The 20,343-nt window shown below is 45.0% G+C and overlaps 1 protein-coding gene across 1 annotated transcript in view; it reads left to right on the forward strand.

The window, feature by feature from the left end:
* The first annotated feature begins 5,822 nt into the window (after positions 1 to 5,822).
* ARHGAP32 (Rho GTPase activating protein 32) overlaps positions 5,823 to 20,343 on the forward strand; it is a 165,927-nt gene continuing 151,406 nt past the window's right edge. Inside the window, exon 1 of the mRNA XM_074162520.1 lies at positions 5,823 to 5,930. Within this exon, the coding sequence (XP_074018621.1) occupies positions 5,823 to 5,930 (108 nt within the window). The remainder of the gene's footprint in view (positions 5,931 to 20,343) is intronic.

Consider the following 20,343-nt stretch of genomic DNA (forward strand, 5'->3'; position numbering starts at 1 on the left):
CCTCTTTCAGGTCAGCACTGTCAGCCTTCAGTTCCCATCTCTTGTTTCATTTTTCCTGGGGCTCTTGAGCTATCTCTGCTTTCCATATTGCATGATTATTTTCTTCCTTTCCACTGTATTAGTTTTAATTTCATGGACACGGAGTTTACTTGGATAATTGGGTTGCGGAGGGTATGTGCATGTTGGGTTTTTCCCATCTCTCTCATGACATTTCCTTTTTTTGTGTGTGTGGTGTAAGTTTGAGGTCAGAAATGACGATGTATCAGAGTTTCTCTCTTGATTCCAACTTCTTGCCCAAGTGTTTATAAGGTTGGTACTGGATCTCAGTTCTTGATTCCTAGTTTTTCTCCCTTTCCTCATGGTGATAAGGGGCAATCCGTACGATGTGAAGAGTTGTCTTAGTTCCGCTGTCATGAATGGTATGGTGACATCCACAGTTCTTATTGTATTTTTTTTTTTTGTAGCATTGTGACTCCTCATCTTGATGAAGTCATTTTTAAAGCAGAGTTTTTAAGGTACCGCTCTGTTGATTCACTGTTGGCTTGTCTTTCCCTGCTGTGATTGAGAGTTACGAGATGGAATCCAGGAAGCTCTCTACGTGATTACATCAGGGGAGACAGGGATGCTGCACCCAGGCTGTCGTGCTCTGCCTCGAAGGGTTAAGATATAATAAGGGTCAACGTGAGTTTGTGGTTTCTCACTGTGCCTCACCTGTAGCGAGATCCCAAAGCCTCAGATCAACCCGCATCTCATTTGTCTATAAAATATCTTGCTCGTGGTGATGGTGCCCGGCAGCGCTGCTCAGTGCTCCTGACTCTTGGACTTGCTGCATCGCAATTCTGGTTCGATTACGATCTGCTCCCTGGGCTGCTCCTCTCGCCGGGGCAGTGTCTGTTGACAATGGCAAAATGAAGGGCTCATTGAAGACAAACGTGGTTGCCAGGAGCAAGGGAGAGGAGCCAAGTGCGTGTCCACTTCCCTGCACATCGATTCTGGAAGCAACACAAAGCTTTGTACTTCCTTTCTAGTGCCACTCTGCTAGTTTGGTCTTTTGTGCAAATTATTTGAGCGGCATAAATACCGGTTTTTATCAAATAGTCATTGATGCTCATTGGTTTTCAGTATATATTTGTGTCAACGCAGGCCTCATTTAAATTTGGCTTTTTGGGGAGAATTTATATCTCAGAAAACATCGCTTTCCGTGGAGATCTAAATCCTCTTGAACGGTCGGTTCTGTAGGGCAGAGCTGTGCTTTTGCATTGGCTGAGGAATCTCCAGGCACAACAGCAGAGCTATGTAAATAATAAATAAACTAATAAATCAGTTATCATCGGCTCTCACCTCCTAAATTGAGGTCAGAAAGAAAAGTCGTTTGAGGGAGAAGCAGCAAGGAAAGCTGAATTGCCTGATGTCCCCACGGGGGAGCACAACCTAAAGAGCTTGCTTGGCATTTAATTTAAAAAATATATAGCCAGTCCAAAATGAGTATCTGTCAAGCAGACAATTAACTGTCTGATATGAGGAGTCTGACATTCAAAAGGCTTCGTGCTTCCACACCAGCACATGCCTTTCAAACCATCAGGCACCTCTGAAAGTAATTTGTCCACACCCTGGTGTCCTCCCAGAGGAGAGCCCTTAATCTGCGTGTCAGCAGCATGGAGATGACATCAAAGTCTGTGACAATTGTGTTACTCCAGCGGCTGTGGTCTACGGTGGGACATGGGACGTGCCAAAGAACTTAATAAGGGGAGCAAACATTCTTGGAGGGATCCCACAGTATTTTCAAGTTTGTGTCCTTTCTCCTCCCCTCTTTAATTTAAGAAATTCTTTCCACAAACCCACTTTTTATGATTATTTTTTGCACAAACAGAGGAGTGGGAACACTCGATGTTTGTGGATGTGAGACCCCTCCAAACCCACAGGGGAAGTTATTGTCTGGTGGAAGTAGTAAGTAATGTTCTCGATATTGTAAATACAAAGTAGCTGTAGATTTTATGGCCGTGGTGCTGCATATGAATTTACCAGTGCTATAAATCACCGGTGCTGATCGGCTGTAGGTGCTTTCAGCCTGTGAGGCGTCGCGATGGGGTGTGGGGAGGACCGAGCGCTGGGTGACACGGGGCCTGAGGACAGCCCTGCCAGGAGAACAGCACCGAAACGTTTCAGTTCCTGATAACTGATAACGTATAGATACGGAAATACCGTAAGCGATGGGACCGACAGGTCGGATTTGAGAACGTGGAACAGGGCACGAGCTGTTGTCTTGATACAGTTGTATCGTGTGTGGATGTGCAAGCTCTGACTTGAAATTCATCGCCTTGACCTACCAGAGAACTTCAGGAACGGGTGTGAATGTGGGCAGTGCCTTTTGTGAAATGTCCTGTAAACATTTGTTCCAGTACATTTGCTTCTCAATTTACAATGAAGAAGGATTCATTCATCTGAAGAGGGATTGCTTAATGGCCTCTATACAGCCAGAACTTTTATTAATATAATGGTGTCAGATTTTATTTGAAGGGCATTCGGAGCTGCTGAGCGGTTGAAGAAGTGGCATTTTAAATAAAATCGTATTTCTGTTCTGATGGCTAGTATTAAATTTTGTAGCGAATTTTCAGTCATTTACAACTCCCATGAAGTAGCCAAATGCAGGCTTTACAGAAGAGAGCAGCTTCTTTAATTTGTTTAGCCTTTAATGTTTACAGAACGTTATGTGTCAGTGTTTTGTTTAAGTGCTAGTGGGACTCAAAGGTATTTTCCCCTCCTGTGAAGAAGAATTCATGGCAGAAACAAGGTAATTAGTCTCGTTACAGCTTGACATGTGTGGTGAATCAGACGTATGTATGTTGTGCTGTTTGTTTGCTCTATAAATTAAAATAATGTCAAATATGCATAATACACATGCATATAAAAATGTGTGCATGTGATTATAACTACAGTATTCCAAGCTTCCCTTGGGGCGAGGCCAGGAAAAATCACAGTGTCTGACTGCTGGGTGGCTCTGAGATTTTCCATGCCCTGAGGATGTTTCCTATGAAGATCCTCCCAGTGACTGCAGCCAGCCTGGCTTTTTCCCAGTCGCACTGTCATCTCTTTCTCATTTGGGGGCTTCTAATGGGGCTCCAAACAAAATACAGAACTGCAGCTATGAAAATGAATGGCTGAATTCTTGTAGGAAGTCCAGAAGATGCAGAAATACTGCTTAGAAGTGTTGTTGCAGGTAGACGCCAGCCTGTGAGTCCTTTCCCAGGGACCCTGCGCTTCCGTTTCATTCTCCGTGTCCTCCTTGAGAATGCGGAGAGCTTGTAACGTCTGGTGAAACAGGGTAAAAAGGGCAATGTCCTGAGTAGCTGCTTTTCTTCCTCCTCTTCCCCCTTTCTGGCCCTGCTCCTGCCCATGGTTCAGTGCTGCTCATGCACAAAAGTTATTTTCCTTCATCCGGATCAGGGATAGGGAGGACAAAGCCACTGGCCTTAGTGTGCAAGGGACTAATAACACCTGAAGCATCTTCAGCCTTCCTTGGTCTCTTGTCTCAGATGGCATGGAATTAAATAGTTACTGTTAAAGATTAATAAGGGTTCACAGGTGGTTAGCAAGTGTTTATAATTGTCTTAGAAAATCTTCAGTATTCTTTCCAATATTTTTGTGGTACTGTGACGGAGTATTTAATTTCCACCAGTAGTAGAATATTCCATTAAACAAGTCTAGCAAATGTTCAAAGAAATGAGTGTTTTAAGTGTGCAATTTCACATGCAGAGCTTTTCACAATTCCAGTGGAAGTCCAGAACGCCTTCAACAGGAACAATAACAGCACGATGTTTCAGGATCTCAGTGGGAAGGGTTTGGGAAGAGTTTATCTTGGAGTTTTGTAGGCGTAATCAGATTAAACAAATAACGTGAGTAAATAGAGTGGAGGCTAGTAAAAAGGACTGGGTACCGTGGCGTCTGTGCTTGTCCAGTGGGAGGGCAGAGACCCAGAACACGGGTCTGATTCCCAAGGATATTTTAAAACTGAACATACTCTTCTCTGCGCTCAGTCTTACCCCACACCAGTATTCGAAGCATCTTTCCGGGAGTATCTTGAGATAAAGTTGCCTGTAACGAGGCTAAGCACAGAGTTTGTGTAACACATAGAGCGTGTTTGTATATCTCTATTTTATCATCTTCATTACGGATCTCTGCCCTCTCCTGGGAGTAGGTTCTGTGCTTTCTAGGAAGCAATTCCTGCCGTCCATTGAAGCTGAACAGCCCATCGGGGGCTTGGTGTGAGTGAGGGTGGTTGGTGGTTTGGAAGAGACTGTGGTCAAACCTTGTCATTAATTACCTTATGGCAGGAGGAGTGTCCCTGGGCAGCCCCATCTTACCGGCAACATTTCAGATATTCAGAAGATTTGCTTCTCGAAAGGAAACCAGGTTTCTGATGAGAAATCCAGGAGGAGCTGCCATAAACCCGAGAAGTTGCTTAGTAAATTCATTTGTAGTCCGAAGTGCTGATAGAGATGTAAATTCGATCTCATTACTTTCAAGTCTTTAAACTGAGAAAGTGTGCGTTTTGGTAAGCTCTTTATTTCAACTGTGGTGTTGAAAGGTGGGTCTTGATCGTGCTCCCCTTCCTTTCATTCCATCGCCCGATGGTGTTCCACTAAAGCTGCCGTGGAGCGGTTTCTTTAGAATCTCTTGGTACATCTGCTGCGCTGCCAAACCCGAGCATCTAGAAATCCTGACAAAAGCCTTATTTTTCAAAATCACGAGTTCTTTGGTCACTTAGGCCGTTGTGGCAAACAGGATGTGGGGCTTTCAGACCCTCAGATCTCGATGTGAAGCGAAGGAGTTTTCCGAAATGCCTTTCGCCACGCGTGTGTTATCCCACAGTCCATAAATCAGCACAGGGAACGTTTCGCCAAACCAGCCCGGCTGTACGCGGTGTTGATTGTCAGAATGGTTACCCAAGGTAAATAAAGGGTGATCTATTAATAAAATAAAAGCCTGCCTCAACCTCGTATTTAATGAAACCAGAATGGATAATACCAGACTTCCAACAGGCCTTTGATACTTCAGGTCCGTGCCATAATTCCCGCAAAGGCACATTTATACCACCTGCAAATGCAATATATAATGGGCTCTGGCTGTAGCAGCAGAGCTGTGCTGAGGACAGCCTGAGAAGATTTCATGAATACTTTTAAAATGTTGATTTTGAGCCTCTGATCTCCGTGCAGCTTGAAAGATACTCCATAGGGTATTTGAAACTCGGCACCTTATCTGAAGGAAAGTTTACCTTGATAAAATGAGAGTGATTTGAGCCATCCCTGCAGAGCTGGGGCGGTTGGAGGTGCTCACTCTTCCGATAGGATCAGTAAGAACTGAGAGAGCTGATGGCTCAGCCTTGGGACCGGAATTCAGGCTGAGATATGGAAACTGCTATCTCCATTTTAGGCAAAACATGTCGTGACAACCGAGGAATCAAATGTGTGTGTGTTTTTCTTACAGGGCTAACGTTGTATACCTGGGCAATAGGAGCAATTTTTTTTGAAATGGACTGAAAATCATTCCTCTGCATTTTTCTGAGTTTCAAGACTTGCAAATTGTGCAGTGATTAAACAAAATGATCCACGGATTGGTCAGGAAGTGCAGATATCTCTCCATCAGATTTACACTCTTGCCCTGCTTGTATAATAAAAGAAATTTAGAAGTCTATGAGACTTCTGAATTTATAAAAGCATTTATATCATCATATGAGCCACGTGACTGAGCACCACAACAGACTGTGTGTACAATTACCCGGAAATTGTCACTGAGCATCAAACCTCTCTGTCTTCCTTTGCAGAATGATGAAGTCCTCTGTACACGCTGAAGAAGATGACTTTGTGCCGGAGCTGCAGAGAAGCATCCACCCCAGAGAACGGCCAGACTGGGAGGAGACTCTCAGCGCTATGGTAAAACCTCATTTTCTATATACATTATTTTTGGTTCTGAACAAGCCACTCTTACATTCTACTTATGCATTGATTTATATTCCCCGAGTTTCAGATTTTTAAATGGATTGCGTAGTACTTTCAGCAAGACCAAAATACTTTCCCTCCTCTGGCGGTTTGTCAAGGAGAGGGAGAAGGAGCTCTCGTAGCGCTCCTGCCCTATTAATGTGTGCCCCAAAGCAGGTCTAGTAACCAATTAAAAGGTCCGTAATGTCACAACGATTTTCAGTCTGCATTAACCTCTTTTTCAGCAAGACTTCTGAGCGTAAAGGGAACTGCTTGTAAAAAAACATGCTCTTTGAAGCATGCAGCATTGTGGAAGAATAAGATTTTTAGCGAAACGCTGGCTAAGTCTACAGAAATAAAATAAAAATAAAACGTCAGCCCGAGAGCTAACCTACCATCAGAGGGAATTGCAGAAAAGCAGCCACAAAAGTGCTGTCCTCGTGCTTACAGAAGGCGCTACCAGCGGGCAGTGGGCCACACGCAATTGTGTCACCTTGATATATTTGTTTTCTTTTTAAATGAGTGAGTAAAGTACCTGCAGTTGCGCTTTCCCAACTCCCTCTAGCATTTGCGGAGCTGGGAAGGTCCGATGTTATTTTATTAGCAGCTGAACAGGGCAATCTGAGTAGGTGGGTTTGTGAAGTTACCTCGCAGACGCTTGGCCTGCCCTGTTTCAGCGTGGGAGTGTCTGGAAGTTGTATCTTGCTTGTTGTTTTTTCAGATTTTTCTAAATTGCCTCATTACTATAGTAAGCTGAAGAGGAAACTGCCTTCTGTGGCAGACCTTGGATAGAGGAAGGTCTAAGGTTCCAGGAGAGCAGCGATGCTGTCGAGGGGCAGGCAGTCCAGTGGCGTGGCTACGGTTACTCACTGCCACGTGGCACCAGTGACGGTTTTTCCCTCTCACTGGATGGTGTGGCAGTGGCAGGGCCATACGTTCTCTGCTCCTGGGCTGCCAGCAGCGCTGCAGGACATTTGGGTCCATCTGATGTATTCATCCCAGGGGGCTGTCTGAGGTTTAAGGCACCATTAATGTGAAATAGATTGTGGATTAGCTGTTCTTTATACAACCTTCAGAAAATGTCTAGGTAATAAACACCCTACGACCCAGGTATTTATTTTAATTTTAACAGGAGCAAAGATAAGTTCTATGTTTTGCTGTTTTAAAAACATCTTCAAACCCCATATAATACAATGATAGTTTTTTATTCCAGACTTTATTTTCAGGTCATAAAACCAACCCAAAACGTAGGCATCACCAGCAGTTTTGCCTGCTGATATTTTCGTGCCTGTCGCTCTGCTTAGCTCCTTGCTTACCCACTGTTAATTTGGCCTTTTTGCAATTATCACTGCCTAAATATGTTTTTTCTCACATGCCGGGTGTCTTTTCCATCTCTCCACCTTGGGCAGCAGCTCACGCTGGAGCTGCCTGTTTGAGAGCAGTGTCTGTTGCCATCAGTGTCACTCGCCGGTGGTGTGTGCTCCCAGCCTCGGCGCACAGAGCCGGGTAACACCCCAGAGCCAGGAGTCTCCGTAAATCACTGCCCGACACCCCGCTGTCTGTAACCTCGAGGTGTGCCTCAGGAATGTGAGGCTGTAATTCCACCTGTAACACAAGTTAGCTGGCACGGCTCATTTGTTACTCTTCTTTTTTTCCCGCTGTTGATTTACCATGAAGGGAAATTTCACCTCTTCTGCCTTGATGCTTTGCTTGTTCTCATCAAGGCTGTTGTGCTCAGGGACCTTGTTCAGCTCTATTCTGCATCCTACACGTCTGCGTGATGTTCCTCTCACTGCGCTAACTATTAATTCGCTTTCTAGAACGTGCCCTCTTGCATGCAGCAATGCACAAACTCAACAGTCCAGGTTCCTCTAAAAGAGATTTAGAGGACAATAAACAAGAAAATTCCCATCTAAGATTTGCTGCACGATGGTCTGGTGTGACGAAGCACAGGGCTACGTGTAAAGCCACTGAACCTTATGATGGCCTGCATTTGTGCTTACGGCGTTGGTCTGACCTCACGATCCTCTGAATACATTGTAGATGGGCAGGAAAAACCTCACTTGCTCATGTTTACTGTGTTGAGTGAATCAAATTTTCACTTTCAACCCCTGCCTTATGTCCAGTCAGAAGGTGACGTTTACAAGATGTAAATATTTACAGGCCAGTGTTCAACACTGTCACTCTCTATTCTCTGCTTAACCCATGTATCGACTGTATTCTCTCTTTTTCCTGATCATTTTACTCCTGAGCTTTTTCTCCTCGCTCTTTTCCTTCATTTTGCATTTTAGCAGCCTCTGGTTTAGCCTTTTCCCAGAGCACGCCCCTGACGTGGTATGTGAGCGTCTCATCGTGGCATAATACATTTAATTTTCGGTTAGTAGTTGTTTAATTTGCGGAGTTCAGGTTTTGTTGTTGCTTGTGATTCCAGCCTCTGGAGGCTGCAGGAGCTTGGAGGAGTTGGCCATGGCCGTGGTGTCTTCTTCTCGCCATTGCTTCCCGCGGCGGCCGAGGAGCCACCTGGGTGCAGGGCTTTGTCAGGTTAAATGAGTTTCCCCTTCTGCCAGGTGAGCACATGCTGAGAGCAGCAACGCTGGGGAGGGCTCGGGAAGTTCTGACACAGACCGGTGATGCTCATTCATCTGGCTCTTGAACTTCACCTTGGTACATGTTTTCGTACTTTGGGAAAAGGCGGTTTCTGCATTCACACTTTGATGAACACGTACGAGTTGTCCCTACTCTCCTCCCCCCTTTTATCCGCAATATATTTCGAAGTGCTTATTATTAATTTATATAAGTGCTTTGTTTCCAGAGCTATTTCTTAATAAAAAACAATCTCCAGTCTTTCTAAATCTACAGAGGTTGAGTGTCCTCCTGTACTGTAAATATAAGGTCGGGCAGAAACTCTGTTTTTAATATTTCTGTCATTGCCAGTTTACTCTTGGCACCTGAGTAGCTTTAGTCCTTTGATACTACTTTTATCATCTTTTTTTTACATTTATTATTTATACTTTCACCTCCTTTTTAAAACAGTTCATTTCACGTTGTGCAGGAAGGCGAATGATTTTGCATTGGGGACCTGGTTTGTTTGGATTCTTTTGGTGGTTCTTGAAACTCCCTGGTAGTTCTGAGATCCCGGGCTGCAGATGTGAGACCCAGGCTCGATGAGACACAGACTTTACCAAAGTTAGATAATAAAGCAGCTCCTGAGTAGTCCTCAAGGGCTGTATTTTTAGAATTTGCTCATATTAGATTTACCATTTTTTCTCACTGTCTCAGCCTCCTGTTCTCGCGGCGCCGCTGGCCCCCGGGGTAACCTTCCCACAGGCCGGTTTTTTCTGTCTCTGCTCCAGTTTGGAAGATGCAGTTGATGATATTGACTGTCTTTGCAGAACACTTCTGAGTTCTAGGGATGAAAAGCCGTGTTTGAGCCAAGTAATATTGCAGTATATGGATTTTTCTAACGTTTCTCTGAGATAGTAATGTTATTTCAAAGGAAAGGAATATCTTTTCCTTGTGAGGTCCTGAAGGGTGCTCTATTTCTCTGTTACGAGAGATGAAGTTGTGAAAGGGAGCCTTTATATAATATTTCTCATACAAGCCTACAAAACAGCTGTCCTCAGCCTGTCATTAACTTGAGCATAAATTGATATTTGTACTTAATATCACGTTTACCTTCTGTTACTGGCCGTCGGACTGGCTCTCAGCACCTCGTTAGGAGTTCAGTAAGTGGCAGGGTTTTCAAAGCCGTGTGCTGACGGCAGGCTGCTGTGCTCACAGACACGCACGCTCCGTCCCCGTTGCCTTTTTCTTGTCTACATTTTGCGGGGAGGCAGGATTAAAGCAGTGAGATAAATATAAAAATCTTTATTTATGCGCCCTGTTGAATTATGCTGTCACAGAAAGATGCCACCTGCAGCTGCGTTAACCTGAGAGAAGGAGATATCTGGAGAGCATTGGAGATAAGGTGAATATACTCACTCCAAAGCCAGAAAGAGGATTTCTTTTGTGTGTGTTTCTGAAAAGGTCGGGTTTTCCGCAGTGTCTGCCACTTCTTTCGGCTTTGGAAGCTTTCAAAATATGAGTCCCTAAAGCTGCGGTAGGTTTATTTCCTGTGAGGTATTTTTTCCATAGTGTCCTGAGCACAGGAATACAGGCGATCATCCTCAGAGCCCATCACATCCTCCAGCCAAGGTCTGCAGGGGTTCATTCGTGAGCAGATCACGGCTGGAGGTGACCCCAAGTTTGTCACCTTCAGGAAATCGGCCTTTCCCACCCCAGAACACTTCTGCTTTTGGGATCCAGAAGTCCGATTGCCCCTAATGAGGTTATTGAGATATACACGGTATCCCCAAGTGTTACTGGTTTAGAACCAGGCTGCCTAGAAAAGGTGTGATGCTGAACCTCTAAATTACTGACGGGAACCCGTTATGGATCCTTGAATTTGGGAAATGCGTAAGTGAAGAAGGCGGCAGGTAGTAGGTAGTTCACGTCATCCTTTTTGGCTTATGCTGGTGGAATTTTCTTAGGGAAAATACAAGCCTATAAATGTTTTAGAAAGGCAGAGGGGTTAGAGCCTGTCCTGTGAAGTCCCTGGAATAATCTTAGTTCTCGTATCAGGTCAGCTGGGTTCTGAGATCTGTAGTATTTTCAGCATTTGATACTGGAGGAGGTAAGGTGCTGCGGCTTGTGAAAGTAATAAAGGCTTTTTAATGAGACCTCAATATATCACTCCGTTAAATCTGGGACGTGAGTGAGGAGAAAACTATTTTTAAATGCAATTTAGAAAAGTGTGTAGAGATTAGTGAATTGTAAAGGTTTGAAGAAAGATTTCACTCTCCTTAGTGCAGGGTTTGTCTCTCCTCCTCTGCCCGGCGCTGCCCCAGGTCGCCACTGTGGCTTCTGCAAGAACGAATACAAAAAATAGGAGTGCGTAGGGTTTCTTTTTATATTATTTTTGCTTGCTGAGTTGGTTTTTATTCAACAAACAACAGGCATGTTTCTGAGTGTGTCAGTCTGACCCAAGCTAATGTGAATCCTTCCAGGGACGGTGGCAAAATCCGCAGAAGAAGGGAGTGCGGTAAATCCACTTGCTTGGCCCTGTCGACGATGGTGATTTCCAAAAAGGGGGTTAACTGAAATGATCTCATTGCAACAACTGAAACACATAGATATAATACCCTTTAACGTGTAAAAATTGGCACTTTGGGGTTTTTATTCCCGTGGCTTCCAGCTCTTTGTGCTTTGTGTGTGTACGAACCCACACCGGTGTCTTACGGCTCGGTGTCTGGGCGTGAGCTCCCGAGTAACGGCACAGACAGTTGTGTTACATCCTGTTTTCGGACGGGTTATACGCCGTAGGCTTCTTTGGGAAAAAGACTGCTGGATGCCTACCTGCAGGTTCTTTTAATTTAACAGTCCAAAGTTTTAAGCTCTAAAGTGCAAGGCAAAGTTTTAGTAGATGGGAAGCTGTAACTGTTTTTTCTGTTGTTTTTTGAATGACTTGGATAATTCAGTGGAAATGGACTTAAGATATTACGCTCCAGCAGCTGGTTTCTGGCTCTTAAGAGTCATTCCTTTTCTTAAATGCGATGGAAAATGTTACCTTAAAGTTTGGAGGTTAGTTTTGTGCTGGTGAAGGCTCTCAGGCTTCTCAGACTCGCCTGGGTTAGTACATCTTCTCTTTATCTTCCAGAACTTGTAGTGTCTCATCCATCCATCCATCCATCCGTCACACCACACCGTCATCGGGCTGCCATAATATTTTGGTCAAAACAGTTCTGGTCTGGCATTGCACCAGTAACCTATATTTTCAATTCACACAACTTGTTTTCCTTGTTACTGCTGCATAAATCGAGTATTTTCTCCCCTCGTTAAGCTTTTGGCGAGGTATTCGATTGCTGTGTATGGTTCTTTCTCTCCCTCTTGGTTAGAGAGTCATTTTTATTTCAAAGGCGAACTCCCGGCATGAAGCTTGTCCCTGAGAATCTTTGAAAATTGGGACAATCGCTTAATTGGCACATTGGCTTCCATTTGGGTTTGCCAATTAAATGAGTTCAATTAAACCGGAATGGATACCGTGTTTTTGGCAGTAAGTATTAATTTATAGCAATCATTTAATTTTCATTGGCGATGCTCTAGAAGTAATTGTTTCCAGTTACATTTACTTTCTTTACAGTGTATGCAGCCTTGCGTTGATCCAGGAGAAAAAAATTGCATTTTCTAAATTTCGGTTTTAAAATCTGTGGATATGGAACATTTAGCAAAGAAGGAAGGATTTAGGATTTGCCAAGGCTGGATGAATAAAGTTTGTTGTTCACCATGATCACCAGTTTTAATGTGTTTTGTATTTTGCGTATCTATGTATTTCGAGGTGCATCCCATGCACATGTTGGGGTCACGTATTTACACACCACCTCTAGTATTTCTTCTTTTATGGTCATAGGGGATAACGGCAATTAAAAAGAAGGCACTGGAGTGTAATGGCTAATTTTTTGAATGTTCCCAGCACCCCTCTGCCAAATGACAGGCGTGTAGGTAGGCAGTTACCGTACGTTGGGCACTTAGGCCAGGCTTTATGAAGGCATCAGGGAGCCCGAGTGCCCCTGTTTGTCACGCTGGGAGTAAAGCGCTGGGCTCGGTGCGGGAATTGCTGGTCTGTGAATCACCAGGCTGAATTTCTTGAGTTTTAGATTATAGAATTCTAGGTTCAATTTCAGACAGTTTCCTACCCCAGCGTCTCAGTCAAGCTGTCTGTCGGCGACCGCTCGGTGATGCTGTTCTGATGGTTGTGCTGGTGATGCTGTTCTAATTAGCCCAGGTTATTCACTGTTTTAATTTCGAGCGGCAGGATGAGATGAGCTCTGAGACAGGATTGCATTGTCGTGACCCTCCTCCGCTTTTCCACCCTATTTCAAACATTATCTCTTTTTTGGGCATGTTTTGTTGTCGTAATACAAGAAATGCCACATTTGTTTGAAATGTACTTATTTGGGAGATAAATCTTGTAATTTATTTATCTGTCACTCACTCCCTGGTCCCAGCTGCTTAAAAATAAGATGGAACACCCAGGAAAGGAGTCTCTTATAAATAAGTGGTTGTGGTTAGTTTTCTTAGTGTTCATTGTTTCTTAGTTACCATGATGCAGAAAAAGATGGAACAGTTTTTGAAGGGTTGTCAATAGTTTGCTCCTCCATCCCCTTCCATTCCCACCCCCAAGTTAACCCCAGGAGACAAACAAAACGTGTCAGAGTATCTATTGCTTTCCTGAAGGTTGTAGGCATTAATTTTTTTTTGCCATGATTCAGCCTTCTTAATTACAAGGTGATGAATTATTCTCTGAAAATGTTGGTAATCTTTAGCCTGATTATTTTTTTATTTAAATCATTCATAGTTCTGCCTTGCTTCCACGTACATTGGTCCCCGCTGTGTCTGTGCGGGTCTGCGTGGTGTTTGCTGCTGTTTGATAAATCCCGTGGTTGCCAGGGCACAGATGGTCCTGACCGCAAAGCCCGATGCTTTTGCACTATCAGTCTTAACACTTCAGCTTTGCTTTAGGGTTGTGCCATGAAAACGTGTGACGGATGCTGCAGGGCCTTGCTACAAGTGCTTTTTCCATCGAGTAAGGCTTTAAATTGGTTCTCACCCTAGAAGGTGGCGTGGGATGGAGAACCTCCCCTGTGAAGCCAGGCTGAGAGAGCTGGGGTTGTTCAGCCTGGAGAAGAGAAGGCTCCGGGGAGACCTTATAACAGCCTATCAATACCTGAAGGGAGCCTACAGAAGAGCTGAAGAGGGACTCTTTGTCAGGAAGAGTGGTGACAGGACAAGGGGCAATGGTTTTAAATTGGAAGAGAAGAGATTTAGATTAGATATAAGGAAGAAATTCTTTCCTGTGAGGGTGGTGAGGCACTGGAACAGGTTGCCCAGGGAAGTTGTGGATGCCCCATCCCTGGAAGTGTTCAAGGCCAGGCTGGATGGGGCTTGGAGCAACCTGCTCTAGTGAGAGGTGTCCCTGCCCATGGCAGGGGGGTTGGAACTAGATGATCTTTAAGGTCCTTTCCAACTCTAGCCATTCTATGATTCTATGTGTCTCCTCTAGTTAATTCTTCTCGGGGGGCGTAGGGTCCGTAGGGTCGTGGCTGGGACCCGGTTATGTGCGGATGTGTGCCCTCCTGCGAGCAGACGTCAGAGCTGCTTTGCGCAGTTTCAGACTGAAAAATGTTCTCTCTAACATCAACAAGTTTGTCGACTCCATGGTATCCACGTGGGACTGGATGTGGCCGCCTGTGAATTCAGAGCACACCGGGCTTCTTTACTACAGAAACCTATTTTAAGAAGTTTCTGTCTTTGATTATTCCTTCCCACCTCCCGTGTCTCGGACAGTTACGGTGAGAGAGTTTCTGGGATGAAGAGTTGGGAAGGGAATCACTGAGCTCATCATCTCATTTAAAAATAACCCCCCGAAAGAAGTTCAGCTTTACCCCTTTTTTTTTTTTTTTTTTAAATCTGGATTTTTTTGGGAGCTTGTACTGGAGCCACTACAACAGTAGCAGCTGCCGTGAGAGGAAGCAGGAGAGAGTAGCCTGGGGGTGAAGGATTGGGCTGCGAGTTTAGAAAATTGGCTTTATCTCCTGAAACTGTGCCCTGGGGCCAACGCTGCTCCTGGTGCAGCTTCTTTCAGCGGCTGTAAAAGGAGTTTTAGGGTCTGTGTGTTCCTCGTTTGTTCCGTGGCTTGTACTGCAAGCAAACATTTTCAGCTTGAAAACATCCGAAGTTGCAGAATCCAACGTTTTAACTGTTGATTCTTGCTTTGTGGCACAACATTCTCCCCTGTATTTGCGTGTGGCTACCTGACTGCTTGGTTTCCTAGTCTGAATGGCCTGGGGTGTTACAGCTGCATGTGTGTGTAGGAATGTCCTCTTAATTTGTTTGTTTTTTTTTTTTTAATTCTCTGCATGTGTTTTTATGTCTCAGTCTCTGCTTTTTTCCTTAAATATTGACCTTTAGGGGGAAAAAAAAAAATCCCTTTGTTTTAGCTAATAATTTTATGAATGTAAGAAAACACCCTTGGAGGGTGGAGATTCTCGCCATCCGTTTCTGCAGGGTTCGTGTTCTTGGTGATGAGGAGGAGGGTCGTCATTCACCTTCCCAGTTCTGCTGCCCCGGAGCCTGGACAGACCCTTGCTTACATCAGGGGTCCTGTTCTGACCTCACCCGAGTGACATCGGGCCATTTCTGGAGAGCGATGTCACCTCAGGTTTGGCAGCATTGTGTCATCTTTCCCAACCTGGCCCAGAAGTGGCTCTTTGAGGCCGAGCAGGGGTTTTGAAGGCAACTTTATGGACCAAATCGTTCCCAGTTTGTGACCAGCAGCTCCCCAGTGGCTCAGGCCAGGCTTTCCCGGGAAAGCCTTCGGCACAGTTAATGAACTGCCCCTTTTGTTCTGTTGTTCAGAAGTTTATGGACAGCTCATGGTATAAATTGCATGTTACGAGTAGACACATTCTTCACGTTACTGTGTTATTATAAGGGTTTGGAAAATGAGCGTATCATATACCATTTGTATTTTATGCCATTGGAAACAGCTCTTTTTATAAACAAAAAGCTGAGTCCAGGTTGGCTTTGCATGCATAAACATAAATCCGTGTTAACTCTACTGGCTCAGATATTTGGGTTAAATGTCAGGCTGCTGTTTTTCCCACTTTCCCAATCTTTCTTCTACTGCATTGGGAAAATTCTTCAGTTTCTAAGCCGATTTATACCTATAACATAACACTGTTATTTGCATAATCACTGACTATGGCCAGGGGACTTACTGGAGTGGTATTTGCTGGTTTCAGGCTGAATTCATCTCTGTAGTGTTTTGTGTGATGAGAAATTGCTTTCTACCGTCACAACCCAAAGCTCCACTTGTCTCTTTATAACTGAGCCACGATCAGGATCCCTCCTCCCTCTCTGAAACCCATAGACTGTAGGAATCGTGCATCAAACAGGGCCTGGGATTTTAGGGGTCTTTTTTTTTTTTTTTTTTTTTTTTCAGTCAACAAGAATCTGGAATTGAAGTATTGTGCTTATTGGATGTTCTATTTTCTGCGGCTTTTTTCTCAAATTTATTTTGTAGGCTGTACAGAAGGAGGGCTCTAACCCTGGCTGCCTTTCCCACGCATATTGTATGTGGGATTTTTGTTCTTAAAGAAAGTACATTCCTCCGGCGGTGTGCCATTATGCGGGGCTGTGTACCGTACCCCTGCGGCTCGGGCTGGGATCTTTGTGAATGGCATTAAGGGGATCTCGCTGCTGCTGGGCTCTGGCAATGTCCCATCAATATCCCATCAATGTCCCATCCAAAGGGAAGGCTCTCAGGTGGTTCTCATGCTAATCTTGCCCTCAGTCGCTAACTATTAATTTTTGCTTGGTGCATCCGTTTGTTTTTTTTTTTTTTGTAATCTATGAAAGAAAACACAACTGTGGGACTGTTTCACTGGAAATAACCACCATCCTTTGGGTGGGTTTGATTCGTGGCAGAGAATCAACGCGAGTCCGTGCGTCTCCTAAAGCCTCGGCGTGACAGAGGTGAGCTCTGGTCACAGTGAGAATAGCGCTGCCGAAGGAGGTTCATGCTCCTGCCAGGCTCCTTACTCTGTGTCTCCGCTTCCATTTACCAAAGTACTCCTTTTATGTGTGAGCTGGGGATGGTTTTACCCCCGTATCTGCGAGTGAGCAAACTTTATTTGAAAAAACAGGAGATGAATAGTTAAGAATTTGTTCTTTGTTCATTCCAGGCTGATCCTTTAAACTCTGGTAAATGGATGCCCTGGACTAACTCCTCTATAATGCTAAGTCTCAGGAATGAGAGGTTTCCCTTAATTTGCCAGCTCATGGCAATGCTTAAAAGTTTGTTTTTTTTTTTTTTTTCTTATTTTTTCCCCGCTTTGGAGGGGAGAAGCTGGGAGTAGAAAAAACACATCCTGTGTGGTCTTTTCAAAGAGAAGAATTCACTGCTAACCATGCCATGTAATAAGTGCTGGCTAGAACAATTCAGCATTGATAGGGAACGTGGAAAATGGAATTTAAATCCTAAACTCAAAAATGATACACATTAAAGTATGTTCTTTATTGAATGCAGATTTCTTAGACATGGGATTAAGACTGTGCGTAGCCAGTATTCAGAGTTTCCCTACTGGAAGCACTTGTCATTCTTTCACTGGCTTTCCTCTCTTCCATTTCTCATTTACCAGGGGATTTTAAAGGCTTCTCTGGCTGAGGAACTGTTTCCCCACATTCCCCAGTCCCCGAACTGAGAATTAAATCAAAAATTCGGTGCTACGTCTAATGACTCCAGCCCTCCTGGCCTGGAGCTGTGCCTGTGTGTAAGCGGGTCCTTTGGCATCTCAGAAAGGATGGTGCTTTTATCTGTGCAACAGGGATCAAGGTGTTTGCACTACGTGAGGAGCTGAGTGATGACTTTGCTTTAAAAGAACCCCAAACTTTTAAAAGAACCCCAAACTTTTAAAAGAACCCCAAACTTTTAAAAGAACCCCAAACTTTTAAAAGAACCCCAAACTTTTAAAAGATTCAGCTTTTTCTCATTCCCGAAAACCCATCTTTGCGCTTTTCTGTTGGATCTCGAAGCTGTTCCTTTGCGCACCGGGGCTGGGGTTGCTGGCATCAGAGTGTGTCAGAAGGTAAAATGTCTCTGCTGCCGTGCTCCCTTCTGAGCGAGGGGACCCAGCCGAATTCTGCAAATATAGACGGGTGCACAGTCCCCTTGGGTACCAGACCAGCAGCTTGTCCTTGCTTTGCAGCTTTGGGTCCCCTCTTGGGTGGTTATTAAATGTGCCAGTGCTGCGCTCTGCTGCCCGGAGCCTGAACAGCAGGGATATCAACTCTGCACCTGGGCTGGAACAATCCTCACTGTCAATACAGACTGGGGAATGAGGCATTAGAAAGCAGCCCTGAGGAAAGGGACTTGGGGGTGCTGATGGAGGAGAAGCTGGACATGAGCAGGCAATGTGCTCTCGCAGCCCAGAAGGCCAATCCCATCCTGGGCTGCATCCAAAGAAGTGTTGCCAGCAGATCCAGAGAGGGGATTCTGCCACTTTACTCTGCTCTGGTGAGACCTCACCTGGAGCACTGTGTGCAGGTCTGGAGCCCTCAATATAGAAAGGACATGGACCTGATGGAGCGGGTCCAGAGGAGGGCCACCAAAATGATCAGGGGGTTGGAGCACCTCTGCTATGAGGACAGGCTGAGGGAGCTGGGGTTGTTCAGCCTGGAGAAGAGGAGGCTCCGGGGAGACCTCATAGCGGCCTTCCAGTACCTGAGGGGGGCCTACAGGAAGGCTGGGGAGGGTCTGTTTACAAAGGCCTGCAGTGACAGGACGAGGGGCAATGGTTTTAAGTTGGAGAAGGAGAGACTTAGATTGGATATTAGGAAGAAGTTCTTTCCTCTGAGGGTGGTGGAACACTGGAACAGGTTGCCCAGGGAGGTGGTTGAGGCCCCTTCCCTTGAGATATTCAAGGTGAAGCTCAACGAGGCCCTGGGCAACCTGGTCTAGTTGGGGGTGTCCCTGCTGACTGCGGGGAGGTCGGACTAGATGACCTTTGGAGGTCCCTTCCGGCCTGGACCAATCTATGAATCTTCTGATGGTCAATTGGGAAACGTAGAGTTGGAGCGGGGGTATTTATTTTTATTTTTTGCTTCTTCGGTAAAGCTGCTGTCGCATAATGAGCAGATATTTTTGTTTAAGGTGTGAGATTGTCGGACCTGGGTACACAAACCAGATGCAATTGCTTCTTCATTTTAAATGTGTGCAAACATCTCAAGCAGCTCTGAAAAATGTAGCTGGAATGTGTTAAAGTGACACAAACATCCTGTATGCAAATACTTGGGAAACTCATTTGCACCCACTGCATGAATCAGTGGAAAGTGGTACTACGAGAACTTGGCAAATACTTGCATTTCCATCACGTTGCCACTGTACCCCGATGCTGCTGGAGGAACGGTGTGTCCTCATCGATTCCCATCCATTTCTTCCATTCCAAAAAAGCGACCCAGTTACAGCTTTCCTGGGCTCAGGTACATTTGAATCCTTTTAGGGCTAGTGCTCGGGCAGATAAATGCTGCAGAATCCAGACCTTTCATTTGGAGTTAACTTGTAGGAGCTTAGTGAGAGCGTTTTTCCTTTGCTTTGTTGATTTATTTATTGTGGAGAACCAGGACAGTTGTTCGAACACATGAAGCGGGAGTGGAGAGAGCTCTCTTTCCCTGGAGTATGTTCCTGGCTGTGCAGGATGAAGCCGAGATGAGCCCTATTTATTCTTTCGCTGTGCTTCAGCGCTTCAGTAATTGGTAAAAGCAGGACAGTGCTAATGAGCTATCGTCTTGTACCTCTGGTGATCAGGGCATGTTTGTAGGACAGTTTTAACATCACAAGGGAAGCTCTGCGAAGAAGGTGATGCCAAGCCAGCTTTGTGTCGTGAGTTGGTACCCAAGGTTTGGAGTGCCCCTGTGCATAAACACCCACTTCAAGTATCGAACTGGGTATACTGGTCCCTTTGGTTCATCCTCTCACTCATGTTAAGTAGACCATTACCCACCCCATCTTTTTTGTTCCCTCCCTCCAAGAAAATCGAGGGGAAATGAAGATGATGTGAAGAAAAGACCATCATGGAAACCAAGCAGCATTTCGCATCACAGAATTGTAGAATCATCTGGGTTGGAAAAGACCCTTGGGATCATCGAGTCCAACCATCTACCCTGCTCTACAAAGTTCTCCCCTACACCATATCCCCCAACGCCACATCTCAACAGCTCTTAAACTCATCCAGGGATGGTGACTCAACCCCCTCCCTGGGCAGCCCGTTCCAGTGTCTGATCACTCTTCCTGTGAAGAATTTCTTCCTAATGTCCAGTCTAAACCTACGTTGGTGCAGCTTGAATCCATTCCCTCTTGTTCTATCACTATTTGCTTGTGAGAAGAGACCAGCACCAACCTCTCTACAGTGTCCTTTCAAGTAGTTGTAGAGGGTGATGAGGTCACCCCTCAGTCTCCTCTGCCTCAAACTAAACAGTCCCAGCTCCCTCAATCGTTCTTCGTACGATTTATTCTCCAGGCCCTTCACTTTTAGAAGCAAGGCCACGTGTTGAAAGAATCCAGAGCAATCTGGTCCCTCCAAACTGGTTTTGGTGAGAGACGGATGGTAGGAAGATGCATAAACGTTACTGCCTGTCTAATAGTTATTCTTGCTTTGTGTTAATAAACCTTGGGAAGAGTAAATTCCTGCCTTCGGAAATCCCACTTGATTTCAATAGCCTGGGTACGTGCTGACCCGTCAAGTCTTGCGTTGTCTCCTTTCCTGTATATGGT

This window comes from Numenius arquata, chromosome 22, assembly GCF_964106895.1.
Source record: "Numenius arquata chromosome 22, bNumArq3.hap1.1, whole genome shotgun sequence".
In the NCBI taxonomy this organism is placed as follows: Eukaryota; Metazoa; Chordata; class Aves; order Charadriiformes; family Scolopacidae; genus Numenius; species Numenius arquata.